The sequence below is a fragment of the Dromaius novaehollandiae genome, chromosome 3, assembly GCF_036370855.1.
Source record: "Dromaius novaehollandiae isolate bDroNov1 chromosome 3, bDroNov1.hap1, whole genome shotgun sequence".
NCBI classification, from domain to species: domain Eukaryota; kingdom Metazoa; phylum Chordata; class Aves; order Casuariiformes; family Dromaiidae; genus Dromaius; species Dromaius novaehollandiae.
In genome coordinates, this window is record NC_088100.1 from 106,407,499 (window position 1) to 106,424,621 (window position 17,123).

Consider the following 17,123-nt stretch of genomic DNA (forward strand, 5'->3'; position numbering starts at 1 on the left):
TTTCTTTAATATCTTGTGTTCATTTCACACAAATACATGTCTTCACCACAGAAATACTGGGTCAACCTGCTGTAATAATACTGAAAGCCCATATATCTTTTCTCAAACGAGTGTACATTACTCTATTGTTACTAGAAAATAAATCATTTTGACTGCTAAGTATTTTTACAGGGAGATTGATGTAAAGGTAGTCTGTTGTACATCCTGTCACCCAAGTGACTTCCAGAGACTCCATTGGTTCTGCGGTTGTTGGGATTTTTTGCCTGGAATGTCTCCTTTTACAAACTGAAAAACTTTCCTGTATTAGAGATTTGTAATCTTTTTTATTAGGCGTTGATCATTTCATTTGGGAAGAATCATGGAGAGATTGGTACTCACATTGGGATTCACTAAAGAGAAGAAGAAAAAGATTTTTATAACGTTTTCTTTAATTTAACGTCAGCTTGTTGGGTATGTGAAATATTGCCACTGAATTTCCTTTAATTTATTAGTTATCGTCTTTTAATAGACAAGTAAGGCTAACTTGGAAAAAAAGGTGTTACTCTTAATTCTGCTGCTTAAGTACATATTAGTTTTGAATTAAGCAAATGAAGGAAAATGGTAGTGCATTGTGTGCCTTAAGTTGACCACAGCATATAAGTATATGCTGTTTTGCGTAATAGTAGATTGTTTCGGTTTTACATACTCTTTCCTGAAACAGTGCCGAAATAGATGGAAAAGTGTAATTTGTCTGTGTACCTTTCTGTTGCCATTTGTTGTCTCTTTCTTTATACATTTCTTTATAAGTTTATCAGCTTCTAAGTCATGGGGTGTATTTATTTCACATCGATAGCACCTAGCAGAAGAAAATCTGTGTTCTGTCATTTTTGACTTGTATGGCTGAGTAAATGCAAATAGTATACTGCCTACTGTACCCTCCTAGTAATTGCAGCATTTCTGGTTTAGAAATAGAGCTTTACATATGTGAAACCTCTGTGGTATCAATAAAGGCAGAATTTGTTCCTTCATTTGGAATAATTGCAATAGTGGCTTTCTTATTTTACGTTAGCTGCATTTTTGTTTAATTCTAGTAGTGAAAAAATTCGGAGAGAGAACAGAAGTCAATGTTTGCATTTTTCACTGGGTTCCCATCCAGACAAATTTATCAAATGCTGTCTGTTTGTAGGCTACGATTGTAATCTGATCTGAGCTCATCTGAGCTTAAGTTAAAATGAAAAATGTGCCCCCTGATTAAACAAAGCAATTAAGGATTTTAGGAGGCTTGGTTTTGAGAGGAAGCATCCATCTCAAAGCGGTACGTTTGGTATTGAATTGTGAAACCATTGCAAGGCAGTTAGGTCACCTTTCTTAGGATTTCAGGGCTCTATTCATCTTCTTTATTTTAAAAAAAGCTGCTTTGAATTGTAGTTTACTTGATTATTTGAGGTTTGAGCAGCATGTTAAGGCACTTAAGATACTAATCTGACAACACAGTATTGTGGGGAAAAAAGTTTCATTATATGTCTAATTTAGTGTCTATGCACTGACCTAATAAGCATATGGCATTTCTTTCAGTTATTTTTGAGATACATGCCTCATTAAGATGTGGATTGCTGTATTTATTTGGGGGTGGGGATGGGGAGATTGACGGTAGGCTGACATTTTATAAATACTCAGAGATGCACAATACACAATTCCTGTCAATTTCAACAAGTGTAAGACAGCTAAATCCCAGGGAGCTAGCTCCTTGAAAGCCTTGCTTAGCAGTTACTTGTTTGCCCTATTGCCAGGTGAATTTTAACCCTGCCTTTGTTTAGGATTAAGAATCTCTTGGCAGGGTTGGGATTTAAAATATTTAGATGAACTGTTCACCCTTGATGTTGAAGTGACTGAACCAACTGAAACTTACATTTTATCTAGCTTCCAAATGCTGTTCCCTTTCTTGGAGGAGAATCTTTGGAGTGCAAGAGAACGTGGTTGGAGGTGAACTGAATTAGAATTGCTAGAGGTCGGCCTCTCCTTGACTGGACAGATACTGCATTGTTTTTATTTATCATAGTCACGCCAAAAGCTTTTGATCTTATGCATGGTTAATCATTTGGTTTTTTTTCCTTCTATCACTCCAGGCCTTATACACCTATGAAAGGAGCCCTTTCCACTGCCTGGTTTGACAGATACAAGATCTCCAATGACTGTTCAGAACACATTGAAACCATTGATTCTATGTGCCATCAACTTACAGATTTGATCAATGATGAGATTAAAAATGGCATCGCAAAGAATAGGATACTAGTAGGTGAGAAAGACTTATGTTTTGGTTTGTTTATTTTCATGTTTCTGATCAATCAGAGATCTGGTGCTTTGAATTCCATTCTGAAAGCATATGAGCAACTCCTGCAACTGTTGAGCAGTTCCTTCACCAACTGATCCTCAAAAATATTGAATCTGTATTTAAACCTTTGTCCAGCGGGGAATGTGGCAACCTGCAAGCAGTATTCTCAACAATGTCATTTAAATTTCTTTTGCTCTGGACTGGTCATTTGTAGTTGTGTTTTGAAACATAAGATGAGCCATGTTTTACTTAAAAATGTATTTTTTTACTGATTGCTTTTAGCCTTTTTAGAGAATGGAAACCATGCATGCCCAAAACTATTTGTATTTTTGAAAATGTGTATGTGGCATACAAGTAATCGTGGGCTTTTCCTTTCTGCTGTAATAATTTGGGATAAATAAATTCATGGAGAAACAATGATCTGTGTGTTAAACATCACTACAGATTAGCACTTGGTAATAAGTGACCTGTTAGCCATCATATTTTATATGTGTCTGTCTTCCTATCCATCTTAAATTCCCACAATTTCCAGCGACTTTAAGAGTATTTCTGTGAAATAGTGGGAAATCGAGGCACAGAGGTTGAGGCCAAAGGAGTAGCCTGTGTCAGAGAGGAGTCCTTGGCTCCCTGTCCCATTCCTAGACCGCAAAATATTTCAGGTTGGGGAAGAAACTTTTAATGTGGGAACTTTTGAATTTATGGCCAGCCGAGTCATGTCATCAGGCTCCTAAGTGGTGGAGCCAGTACCATTCAGCTAGCCTGTTTTCCTGGTCCAGCCCCATGTTGCTCTTTGAAGGCCTCTGTTTACTTTCCCTTTCTGGCTTACTGCCCTGGCTGCAGAGCGCATTGTTTTGGATGGCTGTCAGCATAGTCTCTTTGATGTGACTTGCCTGTGTTATACCTGCTGGCTTGGAAACAGCTAAGAAGAGCAGGTGCTTTCTGTAGGATTAGCTGGGAGATAGTCTATTTACAGATACACTCTGCTACTAGGCTTTTTTTTCCTTTTCTTTTTCTTTTTTTTCCTTTTCTCTGCAGCCTTCAAAATTAAAAGTAGTGAGACTGCAGACTGTGGAAGTTGCTTTACAAATTGTAAACAGAGTAAGGAAATTGATTTGCACTGGTTGTTTCAGTCCCTAAATCATTTGAAAGTATTGATCTCTGTACTTAAATTCCTCACCAGTAATTTGGGAATAGTGATACGTATTCTGTCCCTCTTAAGAGCTTTAGTTTCAGGCTTCTTGAGAAAGGTACTGTTTCTTTGTTTCTGTGATAGAGCTACGTGTATACAGATAGCATCCTCACAGTTGAATCTAATATTAATGTAACAAAAATTAGGCAACTCTGAATTAGCTCCATCCAAAGTACAGAAAGGATCTGGATGCATAAGAAATCTGCTGGAGGAAATCTAAGTGTGTCACCTATGTCTACACCAGACAAAGTGCTCTTCTATGAGGACTCTGTGCTTTCTCTGTGCTAGTTTTGATGATTAACCAGGATATGATGCAACGGAGAATGAAGCTCAGAGATCCTGTGAGGTTTCTCTGTGTAAAGATTGGTTTTAATATCAATCTGAGTCAGCATGATGTGACATTCTTAGTTATGGTAGATGGGGCTTTGTGCAAATACTTGCCCATCTATTGGCATTGTTTCATATAGAAAATAAGAAGTTCTGTAAAGGCACCTCACGGGTTTATAACTTTTTTGATTGAACAAGTAACATGAGGTTGAGGTTTGGTTATTAATATATATGCAGTCTTTCTGCACCAAGCTGTAAAGTCCACTGGAAGAGGAGAAATGGGTGGCTTAGGATTTTTCCAAGTTTGTGGAAAATTGGTATGCTGGAGGCAATGCAAATCCTGTCAGATCTTGTTAGATTTCTCTTTAAAAAGTCAGGAACATCTGTCTGGTACAAGAAGAGCATGGAGGTAGTCAGATAGGGAACAGACTGGGTTTGTGGATGCTGGTACAGTAAAGCTGGAGGAGGCAGCCTTTTGGAGACAGAAGGATAATTAAGATAACTATAGCAGAGGAAGTCACAGTGGAGTGTTGCTATGAGTATTTCCCCAGTGCATTTGGTGATGTTGAGTAGTGCTGGAGATCAGTATTCTGAATACGTATCTTATTGTACATATCTACATAATGGGTACATATCTTAATGTGGAAAAAAAAGAAACAAGTTGAGAGAAGAGATTGGAGATCTTAGAAGTCCATGAAGGAAAGTGGCAGACCTTTTTGGATAAGTCATGAAAGCTGAGAGAGCAGTTACATGAACGAGGATTTACAGGGAATGAGATGGGCTGTTAAAGGGTTAAGGAGGACTACGTTGTGGGACTGTCTATTTTGCAGTGAGCGGGAGTTTTAATGAGTGGAAAAAAACAAAATGAGGGTAACAAGATTGAAGGTTATGGTTTTGTATGGAATACTCGACTAGAAGTTACAGGCTGAGGATGAGTGTCAGATACCGTTAGATGAAGGAAAGCTAGGTGTTAGGCAAGCAGCTGGTAGCTGCTGACAGCTCTGAGGTGTGGGATAAAAGGGCAAGATCTGAGGGAGCACTGTGCGAAGGAGCGTGAGCTGGAAGGAGGAGGAAGCAGGAGTAGGCACTCAAGCATTGGAAAATGAGAAGCCCAGCACCTGGTGGGGGATGGTTCTCTTCATTCAAACTTTCCACCCAGCCAAGGGTTGTGGGTACAGTAAGATCATTTGTTCTAAGAGACACTGCAGTCTGCACTGTTTCCTTCGGTAGCATAATTAGCTCTGAAATCCCAAAGCGGCTCTCTATAGAACGGAACTCTAAAGTTGTGGGAGGAGTCTAGGCTTTGTGATGCCACTCCTTTTCTCTATCAGAAAAAATGCCAGCAACAGTTCATTTTTAAGAGCTGCTCTATGAATCTACTTTTAAAGAACAAAATATTTTAATTCACTGGAGACAAGCAAAGTCCATCATTAAAACTTCCCTATGAATTCTGTGCACCAGCATACAGTAGTACACAGCTGATCTACCCATTCCTGTTTCTTGATAGTTCTCATGAGTGACTTTCCTAATAATACAGAAGTCCTTTGAAGGTAGCTGTGTTCTGATTCATTAAGATTTTTTTTTTTTCCTTAACTTTAAAGGGGAAAGAAAAGAGACTGGGACTTAAATATATAATTATTCAAAAATAATTGTATCATCCCCAGAATTTGATATTGGAAGTCAATTTCTTGCCAAGCATTCCTGTAGAGTTACTCTTACTGGTCTTCCTGGCTAATGCACTTCTTCCAAATAAGCCTGTAAGTAGGCTTATATTGACTTTAGAGATAAAAGAGAATGATGAAATCAGTCAAAATCTGAGGCCTGGAGCTTTGATAGTACCTCTTCTTAAAAACTGGATATATTCCTTCTTTATAAATGTCTGGATTCATTGCTAAATTAGTTAAACAAGCAAATAATCACATTTTGAAAGCTGGGAGAATCATTTCTTTTGCTATGTAAAGCTGAGTTGTTTTTTGGGTGGTGGGGTTTTTTGCTGCTTCTGTAGTGATAGTATAGTATAAAATAACTTCAGTTACATGGTAATCATCAGAGATTTAAACAATCTCAGCCTTGAATAACTCGGAAGCTCTTGACAGAAATGGCCACTTTACATCTGAAGCGTTCTACTAGTGCTCACTTTTGTCAGCTGCAGTTTAATGAAAGGCTGTCTCATTATTCTCTTTTTTTGGTCTTGATTTAGTGCTTCTTTCCTACTTTTACAGGTCACTTTCTGTATAGCACAGAAATGCTGATCCAAGCACGTTGGTCTCTGCCACCTGTAGTCACTTGTGTAAGCAGCCAGTGAAAATAAGCTTCCAATAACAGTCCTGTAGATTTGACTGTATGCCAGAAAACACATGCTTGACTCCTTACCCCTTGTATTATAACAATAACACAAGACACACAACCACTTTTGTTTATTGCTGGACTTCTTACATAGCTACTGAACCATGGTGGAAGTAACATGAAAGTTCTGTGCTTCTTGTAAATATTAGCATTTTCATCTCTCTCAGTATGTGTGAAAATGGGATGGGGAGGAAATACCTTGGCTCTGACATCCCAGAGGATGGTTCTATAAATATGGGGAGATGAAAAATCAACAATAAATCACAAAAACATTGGGCAAACTACACCTACAGTCTTGTTACTTATATGTCTTTGGCCACTAAGCCTTTTGCTATCACTTAGCTTATCTTGTATCTGTTGTATTTATTAGGAAAATGTTGTCTTTCGTTTAGAGAGATTTGCTATCTTGCTTTCACAGGGCATATTTAGGGGTTTATGTTGCCATTTGTCACTGCAAGTATCATTCAAATGAGGTTTCTCTGTCAGTGCCATCCATTATGTGGCTACGTGGTTTATCTAAATTATGCTTATGAAACGCTTGGCTCAAACCAGTACTATTAGTCCATCTTCCCCATAGTACCAGCAAACTTTTGACCAGTTTTCAATGCTTCAGTGTAAATTTTCATTTAATTTCTACTAATTTTTGTAACTAATATTCTCTCCGCTTGTTTGTTTGCACATGAGCTGGTGATTTACTTTTCTTTCAGTTCTCTACTCTTAACTTCCCAATATGCAAGCAGGAAACATAACAAATGATGTTTCTGTTTCATTCATTAATCATTCAGTAGGAGTTACAAATGGCTGAAAGCTTTAATCAGGATAGGTTCCACCCCTTGTCACTTTGTTCCACAATGCTTAACAATGTCCTTATTAGAGCACCTAAAAAAGAGGTCTATGGAAGGTAGCATATTCTAAGTTTTGATATGCATGGTGAATGACAGGCTTAACTAACAGCAGTGAAGATTTAGAGTAAACAAAATTCACAGCAGTAGCATCAAAAACAGTTCAGTCATGATATGTCAGTAATCATATATTGTCATCATAGGATAATGGCTTTGGAAAGAAAAGAATTATAAAATGAATCAAATTCCAGTCCTTCCAGCCTTAGTAGCACCCCTGTTGAAAACATGCTTACTCATCTTCAATAAGTGTCTAAATTTGGTTCCAAATTAAATGGATAAGTGGACTTTTAGAATGCTTGAGGGTCACATGGAGACGTGCCACAGGGTGCCTGTTAACCTGTACTTGCTTTGCAATTGTGCCTGCAGAATCATAGGTGTAACAAAAGTATCAAGTATCAAGTTCTCTAATCCATCTTCCTGCATCAGTACAGGTCTAGCTAGGCAAATCCTTTCCAGTGCTTTTCTGACTTGTTCTTAGGGATCTCTAGTAATGGAGGGGTTGCAACTTTACAGGGCAATCTATTTCTGCGCTTCTTAGGTTTAGAGAGTATATTTTTAAATTTCTCTTCTGTGGTTCAATTTAAAAGCATTATTACTTGTCTCTAAGCATGAAGAATATATTATTATTGTCTTCCTACATCTGTGTTGTGCAGTTACAGATTGCTATGATCACCCTCCTCTTTCTTTTCTTTAGACTTAAGAATTCCAATTTTAAGCCTTTCCTGATGGACCATGTTTCCTACAGCTCTGGTTATTCTTTTTACTCTCCTTTCAGCTGTCTCCAGCTCCTCTATACCTTTCTAGAAGTATCGCCATCAAGAGGAGATACAACACTTCATCTGAGGGCTTTCCAAGGCTGAACTGACTGGAAATATTTTTGCTTAGTTACAGTCCTTTTTCCAGCATCATGACGTTGCTCCTGTGTGTTCAACTTGGGATCCACTGTAATCTCCAGTTCTGTCCTTTTAAAGGAACTGTTGCATAACCAGTTGTTCTCCTATTTTGTAGTTGGGTAGTTGATTGTGCAATTTGCCTGAATGTGATAATTCATGGTTGTCCTCTTTTTCAGTCTTTTTGGTTCATTTCGTCAGTGCCGTGTTAGATTCTCATCCCATGCCCACCGTTGGGATCACACTATCCAGTGCAATGTTATTTGTAAGTGTAGTAGGGTGGTTCTTTAGTCTGTAGTGCAGACCTGTAGTGAAAACATCAGATCGATCAGAGCCAAAAGACAATCGCAGAATATCCTTTCACTGTGACAGTGCCATTTGTGCCTCCTCTCTGAATGTAGTTATTTAATCCATTTTGCATCCACATGCTAGCTGTTTCATGTAGATCACTTAAGATACCTCCTCAAATGCCTCAGTGAAGTAAAGAAGTTAGGTTTTTTTTTCCCTACCTATTTCCAGGAAGAAATGGATTGTTCTGATGCTGATTGCTTCGGCAAATCCGTGTCTGCTGGTAGTCATCTTCCAGTTAGTAACAGATTTTTTTTTGCAGAACGTTCTTGAGGTTTAAATAATAGCGTCTTGTGTACGGTTCCTGTAAAGTTCCTCCCTTTTTCACCTTTTCAAAGATGAGAAAAATACAGCTGTAAGCCGGGCAGTACAGGTCCACTAGTGGTTTGATATTGAGTAATAGAAGATAGTTACTGCAAAGAAACTGAGAATAAATGCTCTGTTTCTATGGAGGGAATTGAAAAGAGGAAGAGAGGGAGGACTAACATTCAGAATGAGTTCATAGTAATCAGACTGTATGGAAAAAGAAGCAAAAGTATGATATAATACAAAAGAATATGGAAGGAAGTAGAGGGGTCTGTAGTGAGCAAAAGTGAGGGGTAAAGAGCAGAATAAATTAGAAAAACATTTTTTTAATTCTTTTTTAATTACATAAGTTAATTAGACAGTGAAATTTCTCTTTGTCAAAATGGCTTACTTAATTAGAAGACTTTGTTTGTAGTGACTGGCATTGCTTTGTGTTAGGACACACTTATACTTCAAATGTGGTGGTTGTCTTTTCCTGTCTTTCCCTTTTTTGTTGGTTGTTGTATCCTCTCCCCTCTCTCCCCCTCTCCTCCTTTTTTTCTGAGCTGCCCTCAAAGGTATTCTTCTACACCTCAGGTAAACTTAAGTAAGGTCTTCACATTATGAGGACAAAGTTTTTTGTTTAGGAATATATCCTGATGTCATGCATCTTTTTCATTCTTGCTGGTGTAGGTTAAGTGCCAAGAATAAGGAGAAGAGGTATTCATGTCCGAGAGCAGAGTGCCATAAAAATGCAAATGAAGGGATCTGCACATGTAGATATTTCAGAAATAATCCTCAGTATTAAGAGACTGAGCTGACTGTAAAAATGAGGTAGCAGTGTTGCAGCAGGATTGTGCCGTCATCCTCAGAAACAAACCAAGAAAACATAAAGGTAGATAAAACCATAGCTGTGAATAGGATAACATCTGAATGAAAGTTAATTTGATGCTCTTCATGGATTTTATTTTCCTGCTTAGTGATTAAAAATTGTGATGCCTTAGGTACCCATGTTGGGTCCCCCACTACCACCCGTATCACTTGAAAATAAAGAAAGCATAACTGTGTTGTACTGTGAGATGATACATTAGAAAATATTGTGTACTTGTTTTTACAAAAAAAGGTAAAACTCATGCCACTTAAATATATATTTTAAAATGTTATGTTTCAGCTGATAAGAAAGTTGGACAGCAAATTTATTCATGTTCCCAGTATGTAAGAAGAGGCAGTGGCTGAGCCAGTCAGTGGAAGTTCATGTAAAGATACTAAAAAGTTACTGACTAGCAAATAGAATAAAAAGACTATCAAGGGTTGAAACCATTCATATCGGTTTTGCTAGTATGTAAGGTTAGTGTTTGATGAAGTTTTGCAAATAGATTAAAAGGACAAAATTACTGCTCTGAGGAAATTCACTTGAGATAAAGTACGTGTTGCAGCACTTACGCAGGAGCAGTGTTCTGAGAATTCTGTAGAGAAGGGAGTTTGCTGTTCAGCTGACATTTGTACTCTTCTCTGATGCTCGTGTATGAGCACTGTTAATGTATATAATACTTCCATTCATGTATGAAAAAGGAAGGCCTAAACAGAAAGTCAGCTTCTTTGCAGATGATGTGTAGAACAAGGTTTTGCTGTTACCATTAATAGAAGGTAAATCACAGAAAGTCCCTAGGGAGAGCAGAAAGTAAACTGAAATTTAGGTTAGGGGAAAAAATCACAATAATAAAACTGATTAAAATAACTCTTAAATTGAAATATCAAAAAGAAGGGATAAACTGAGAATGAAAAATACTGTGAGAATGGCAAGAAAATTAAACAGAAGTAGATAACATATCGTGATGATAACACAATGGGCAAAGGCAATTTCTAGCTGTGCTGGTGCAGCCTCATGGAACAGAAGGGTAATTGTGTCTCTACTTGCACTGTGCTGGCACAGATACACAGGCACTATAACATTCATCTCTTGGCACTTCGTTACCAAAGCTATACTGATGGATTTGAGGAAATGCAGGGAAGATGAAGAACACTTATTAAAGAGAAACTAAGGAAAAAATATTGCTTAAAAGAAACACCCTAAAACTCACCCCTACTCCCAAATATGAATCCTTATCTCCTGAATGCCTAGGGCTTAGCTTCTCTGCTTCATCTTTTAATGCTGTGTTGTAGTGAAGCAGCTCCTACCTCTCACACTCTAACCTGTGTGAGAAGAGCTAAAATTCTGTGAATAATACTTGTTTCCAGCCAGTGTGATTTCAAGTGTGTAACATAGCTTTGATCACTTAAATATACTGGAAAGACCTAAAATGTGAACCTAGTTCATGGCCATGGTTTTGTAAATCCATAATCATTATCTACAACAAATTGATTAAGGCATTTGACAGTCAGATTTGTGTGATTCAGGAAGCAATCAGCAGTGTAGAAGGCATGTTTGTCAGAGAGGTGTTTTTTCTATGAAGAAGAATGAAAACCTAAAGGGCGTTCTGAAGCCAGGAGTGGGTTATTGCAAGCCCTTGCATGGAGCATGGGGGAGAAAGGGAGAGTTGTTAGCATTCTGTCATATATGCAGGACACTTCTGAGAGAAAGAAGTTAAATAAAGAAGCCTTTGTTTTAGATAATGTTAGTCATTATCTTAGATACAAACCCAAACATTGTTAGACAAAATACAAAGAAATGAATAAAGCTGAAGTTTGACAGTAGGTAAATATTTGGTTTCCTGAACTTAACATAATGTTGAAGTATCATCTTGGACCAGATTGTCATTTCATATGGATATAAATTAGGAGCAAATTAATAGAAATCAAGATATGTAGGGGAAATGAGCTCAAGGCTTTTAATACAAACATTTTTATTTTTTAGAGGCTCCTAAGGCCATTTGTAAGCTGGAGAAGGAAGCTTTTGTTTTTATCACTGAAACATGACAGCTGTGATGAGGGGTTCTGTCTTCTTCAAGCAGGAATAAATTACACACGAGAAATTCAGTCTATATTCATTCCGTGTTACATCACTGTGTGACTGGGTTACCTTAGTGTCTTTACACGTGATATTCCTGCAAAGAATGTTTTGTTTTTAATGAGGTATCACACAGGAGTTCCCTTCGCAAAGGGTCTTGTGTGAAGTTTCTCTGATGCTCAAAGAGAAGTGCTTTGCTGAATTGAGTGTATTTTGTATGTACTTACCTTTTAGCCTGTCCATAAACCTCCTTTGCAATGCAGGAAAACTAAAATTAATGTAAATTGTTAAATGTTTTCCTGAAGCAGGGTCCATAAGGAATAATATTGTAATTCAATCACAGCTTCTGAGCATTATAAAGCCAACATTTCTTTTAACTGTTTCTGAGCATTAAGATCTCTTTAGATAAAGGTATAAGGAGAATACATGGGGAAAAAAAAGCATGCTAGCAGATACTATGTGTGTGAAACCAGCTGGCAAATTCTGAACTTTCATGTCCAGTGTTTGTACTCTTTGGGAACACACTGGTTTCAAGCAAAGGGCTGGCTACGTTCTACCCATCTAAGGTTGAAATGTTGTAGTGTTATTTTTGATGTTGATTAGCACTCATGACACAATCTGCTTAGCAGTGCTGTAAAGCTTACATATTCTTTATGCTGAGATCATTGGTATATAAACATACTTGTACTTTTGTTTTGCTTATATCCTGTCTGTTGTATCACTTCGAACATTTATTTTGTGTAATATCTGTGCATTCCTCCTATTTTTCCTTAATCTAAATATTCTTTTTAAAGTTTGTTATTGAACATACGATTCATGTGTTATGTCCTGTCCAGACTTAAACTTAAATCTGTCTTTTTGTAACTGAAAAATTTTGCCTCAAACTATAAATGCTTATTCCAATTATTGTCTATGAAGTCTTTACTACAGGGTATATACTGAGAGATTATTGTGGTATCAAAGTGATAAAACTGCAGGTTTTCCCCTGGAAAACCAAAATCAAAGAACTAGTCATTTGTATTTCATTCTCTCATAATAGTATGAGCCACATGAAAGAACCATTACCTAATATTCTTCTAAACAGAAGGTGACTGCATTGTCAAAGACTGCTGGTGAGTAATTGCAGATAGTGTTGCCAGATTGTGACTAAACGGGTACAAAATTTTAGATTAAATCATTTACAAACTAGTAATGAGTTTTCAATGCAAACTTTTTTCTGTATTCTAAAACACCTTAAATAGGCTTCATTTTGTATGTGGACAAAGTATATCTGTATTTATTTGTAAGCAAGTGCAAAATGGTCTCTGTAAGTATATATAAGTGAAGTGCTATTTCGGGGGCTTTGGGATCGCTGCACCATTCAGAATAGTCACAAGGAAATGATGAAGTAAATGATCAGATTCCACAGGAGAGAATAAAGAAATCTTGGGCACAAGACATGTTATTGTTTATGTAAGAACCTTGGGTAACTGTTGTCTCAGATGGCTGTTTCTTTCTCTCTCCATGAATGTAGGTTCAATGTTGTTGAAATTTTTGTGGTTTCTTTGAGACTCTTAAGCAGTGTTTTTTGCTTTATAGAATTGTCCTGCATGTGACAGAGAGCATGTCTGGTAGGAAATGTTGATGCAGGTGAAAGGCTTGTAGTAGGGTTTTTATTATTTTTATTTGTATGAAAGCATATTTCTTCAAAATTTCAGGCGATATGGGCTGTGAGAGTTCCTAAGCTGTGCTCCAGGTTCATTCTTTCACATTCATCCATGTTTTTCCTTAACTGCTTATATTTCTGAACTGCCATGGGGCACCTAGACATAGTGCTTTTGACTTGAAACAGGTGAAGATTGATGCATAGGGTCATACCGGGTCCTAACTTTATTTACCAAAGATAAATATCAGGGTATTATCAGACTGCGGCTGCACAGCTACAGGACCCAAGGTATATCCCCTAGTTTGAGGACACAGCTTTCCTAATTCAGTTAAGGATTGTGTTAGCAAAGGAAGGAAAGACTTCAGTCTTCCAAGTTTTATATTCTTGTTCCTTCACCCCAAGATTCAAGTTCTGTGGCTCAGGAATCTGCAGTTTACTGCATTTGGCTATATCCATCTCTTAAGACTACAAGGTGACAATAAGTAGAAAGAGGAATCAGAAATACAGTATAAGTTCTGATCAGAAATTGATCAAAAATCAAGAAACACTGTGGTGAGAGAAAAAGAAGGAAAGCACTTTGAGTCTGGATTAGTCTAGTGTTTTCAGGAAAATTTCCTACCCAAATCCAGCCAAATCTTCCAGTCATAGCATAGCAAGAAGTGTGGGCTAAGAGGGCCTTAAACCTGGCAGGACCTGCAGTTGAACATGCTGGAGAGGATTCCTCATTAGGGACGGCCTCACCATGGCCAAACTAATATATGCAAAGTGCAGCATTCTCGGCCTCTGAATTTATGTGCCCCAGGGATTTACCGTGTGATTCCAGGATCCAGTCAAGTACTGAAGTTAGGCAGTTTGTGTTAAGTTTGGTTCAGTGGTAGATACACGCTGCTTCCTGGCCAAGGTCCGTTCAGCAGCCGTGTGAAACTTCTGTCTAGCACAGAACTGAGTCAGCCCAGAGAGCTCACATAATCTTTGCTGAAGAGCCATTCTGAATTTTGGGGTCTTGTTTTAATCACTTCAAAAAGATACCAAGCTGAAATGGTTCGGTCTTTCACCTATTATTTTTGTATTTCTGCTTCAGTCCATAATTGGTGTCTTTTGTGTAAGAAGGCTCAGAATTTCACATCTAATTAACACCAGTTAACTACCTGGCACAAGGCAATTGTATCACCATTACTCTGTATGCTGATGTTGTTCTGAGTTGAGCTGCAGTCAAAACCTTTCTCAGATCTGGATGCAGCCAATGTAATAGCTTATGTGCTGTATCCTTGTAAAGTAGTGTTGTGGTCAGGATTTCTTTCCTAATGAATAAGCATCTGTCATGTAAAAATCATACCCGAGGAGTTATCTCATTTAAGAAGATCTGTCTCTTAAGAGACAGATGGAACACCAAGCCGTTAATTCAGCAACTCAGGTGGGGTATGTGGCTGTGTTTCCCTGCTACTATTTATTACCTATCCTGAGGAGCAACGACAGCAAAAAGACCTCAACCTGAGTGTGGTAGTCTAATGTGATGAATGTTCGTTATTTAGGCAGAACAGTATACACAGATCTTTCATGGCATGAATGGTACTATCCTAAGGGGGAAGCAAGTTGCATAATAAAGAACAAAGAGAATTCTCTGTTTGTGGGATTTTTTTTTATTACTATCAGAGAATATAGAGCAACAGTGTTCAAGTACTTGGTAGGGACCATACATGAATAGATTACACAGTCATGGCTTTCTGGTTGATTTTTTTTTCTTTCTCTCCCAAGTAATGAATCTTCAGCAGTTCTTTAGCTACCCAGCTTCTTAATTGAATCATGGTTTTATTTAAGATCGTTGTAACCTTTATGTTATTCAAGATGGTTTTTGGGTGCATTGTGTATAAAAGAAAAGTATGAAGATGATAATCAAAATGGATGCTGGATTACAAAGACATAGCAAAATCCAATCTTTTTTTCTTTTGTTGCATCCCAGGAGGCTTTTCAATGGGAGGTGGAATGGCCATGCATTTAGCATATAGGTTTCATCGAGATGTGGCAGGCGTCTTTGCGCTTTCTAGTTTTCTCAATAAAGAATCTGCTGTTTACCAGGTGAGTATGTGGTAGGCTTTACAGAAATACTGTTTAGCTAAAAGATTAAAATTAAATCTGGCATGTTTCTTCACTGGGGGCAATTGATTAATATTCTAAACGTAAGACATATTCTGAAAATTGGCAAGAGTATTAGGAAAAAGAGGTTTTAAAACTATCCTTACATGATGTTTCATTGCTTTTTGCACAGACAGTACAATTATTTTGTTCTAAGTCAGTGCAGAAGGCAGATTAACAAATAAAATGCTGTGTAAGTTGTCATTAGTTATCAGAGATTCCATGTAACTAACTAATCTTTGAAAATTTGTAGTGAATTATAATACTCATGGGCTCCATCTGCTGTCACGATTTTTTAAAATTTTTTATTTGGAGAAGGATGTAGCCCTAAATTTAAACCTTATCATTTGTCAGAGTTAGTACATTAGAAGAATTTGAAGTGCCTTTTTTTTCCCAGTGATGTGTCATTGTTTGCTTTTGTACAGGCAGTACAATATGCCCACTAAGAGGCAGATTAGTAAATGAAATGCTATGTAAATTGTCATTGCTTTGTTATAGAGACACCATGTAACTGTAACTATTCTTTGAAAATTTCTAATGGTTTGTCTGACAGTGTTTCTTTTCCATCCAGGCTTTGAACAGAAATGAAGGTGTCCTTCCAGAATTATTTCAGTGTCATGGAACAGCTGATGAACTAGTTCTTTGCTCTTGGGGCGAAGAGACCAACAAGATGTTAAAGTCACTAGGAGTGTCAGTGTCACTCCACACTTTTCCAAACCTTAATCATGAATTAAGCAGAGCTGAAATAGAAAAGCTAAAAACCTGGATTGTAAAGAAATTGCCCATTGAAGTAGCAAAGACAAATGAATAGAAGATACAGCTTTCATGTACTCTTTGATTTTTGATTTTTTTTAAGGTCATGCATGACAAATGGGTGTCCCCTACACATTATCTAAATAAAGCTTCAGGTAAGACACTATTGTATTCCACACAGTTCACTTAGGTTGTAGCATGATGGTGCAGACTATTAATACACATTTTATTGTATGAGGATTTTTTCTGCTCTCTTGTCCAGTTTTTAAATACAGATACATGTCAGTCTATGGAAAGTAATGACTGATGATATTAAAACCATTCTTAAATAATTAGAACAGTATTCAGGAAGAATTGCTCTGAGTTTTCCAGATCCATTTTCTTTTGTGTTCTAAAATGGAAAAACTGTACAGTAGCATGATTGTCTTTCTAATGGTGTTATGGCTGACAAAAGGCAAGTTACTCTCAAACTTAAAATGGTGGCCCTTTACCTGTGGAAATAACTGTGGCCTTTACCTGTGGAAATAAATGTTCAAGTTAGTTCACTGAGAGTAGCCCTGTTGGCTTCTGTAGGATTTTCAGCTTGTGGAAATGAATCTGCATCAAAGCAGAGTTGTATGTCACTTCAAAAAAAACCTGAGGTCTGTGTTATATTTAAAGAAGTCCTGAGTAGGTGTGTCTGGCTGTACCACTGACACTGGTTGTTATCTACTGTCACTGTGGTGTTACTAGAGATCTTGTTCTCTGTGAACTGCTTAAGCCCTATGTGGCTTGTAAGTGTAGGTTTAAAAAAAAAAAAAAAAAAAGTGCCATGATGATTGTTAAGATGTATCCTGTTTTTGAAGAAATCACTCTTTGGGCACTGTTCCCGTAGAAACTTATTTTTGCCAGCAGTTTTATTTTAAACTAAAAGATGGGAATACTTGAATTCTCTATGAATGTTTAAAGGGGTTGTAAATAATGATTGTGATATAAAGAAACCTTGTGTCCCATTATTTTAATGGTGGATGATTCATCTCTGTCAGCTTGATAAATTAACTCAGTGTA

General features: G+C 37.4%; 1 protein-coding gene across 9 annotated transcripts in view; it reads left to right on the forward strand.

The window, feature by feature from the left end:
• LYPLAL1 (lysophospholipase like 1) overlaps nucleotides 1-17,123 on the forward strand; it is a 78,582-nt gene that overhangs the window by 12,500 nt on the left and 48,959 nt on the right. For 7 of the 9 annotated variants that reach the window (XR_010388583.1, XR_010388579.1, XR_010388580.1 and 4 more), the window contains exons 3-5: nucleotides 2,106-2,275; nucleotides 15,151-15,266; nucleotides 15,895-16,231. Coding sequence is in view for 2 of the 9 variants with exons in the window: in XM_026107795.2 (XP_025963580.1) it covers nucleotides 2,106-2,275; nucleotides 15,151-15,266; nucleotides 15,895-16,134 (526 nt within the window). In the remaining 7 variants the exon portion in view is untranslated. Of the gene's footprint in view, nucleotides 1-2,105; nucleotides 2,276-15,150; nucleotides 15,267-15,894; nucleotides 17,072-17,123 lie in introns of those variants that run through there. The other 2 variants (XM_026107795.2, XM_064509705.1) reach the window with 1 other exon arrangement.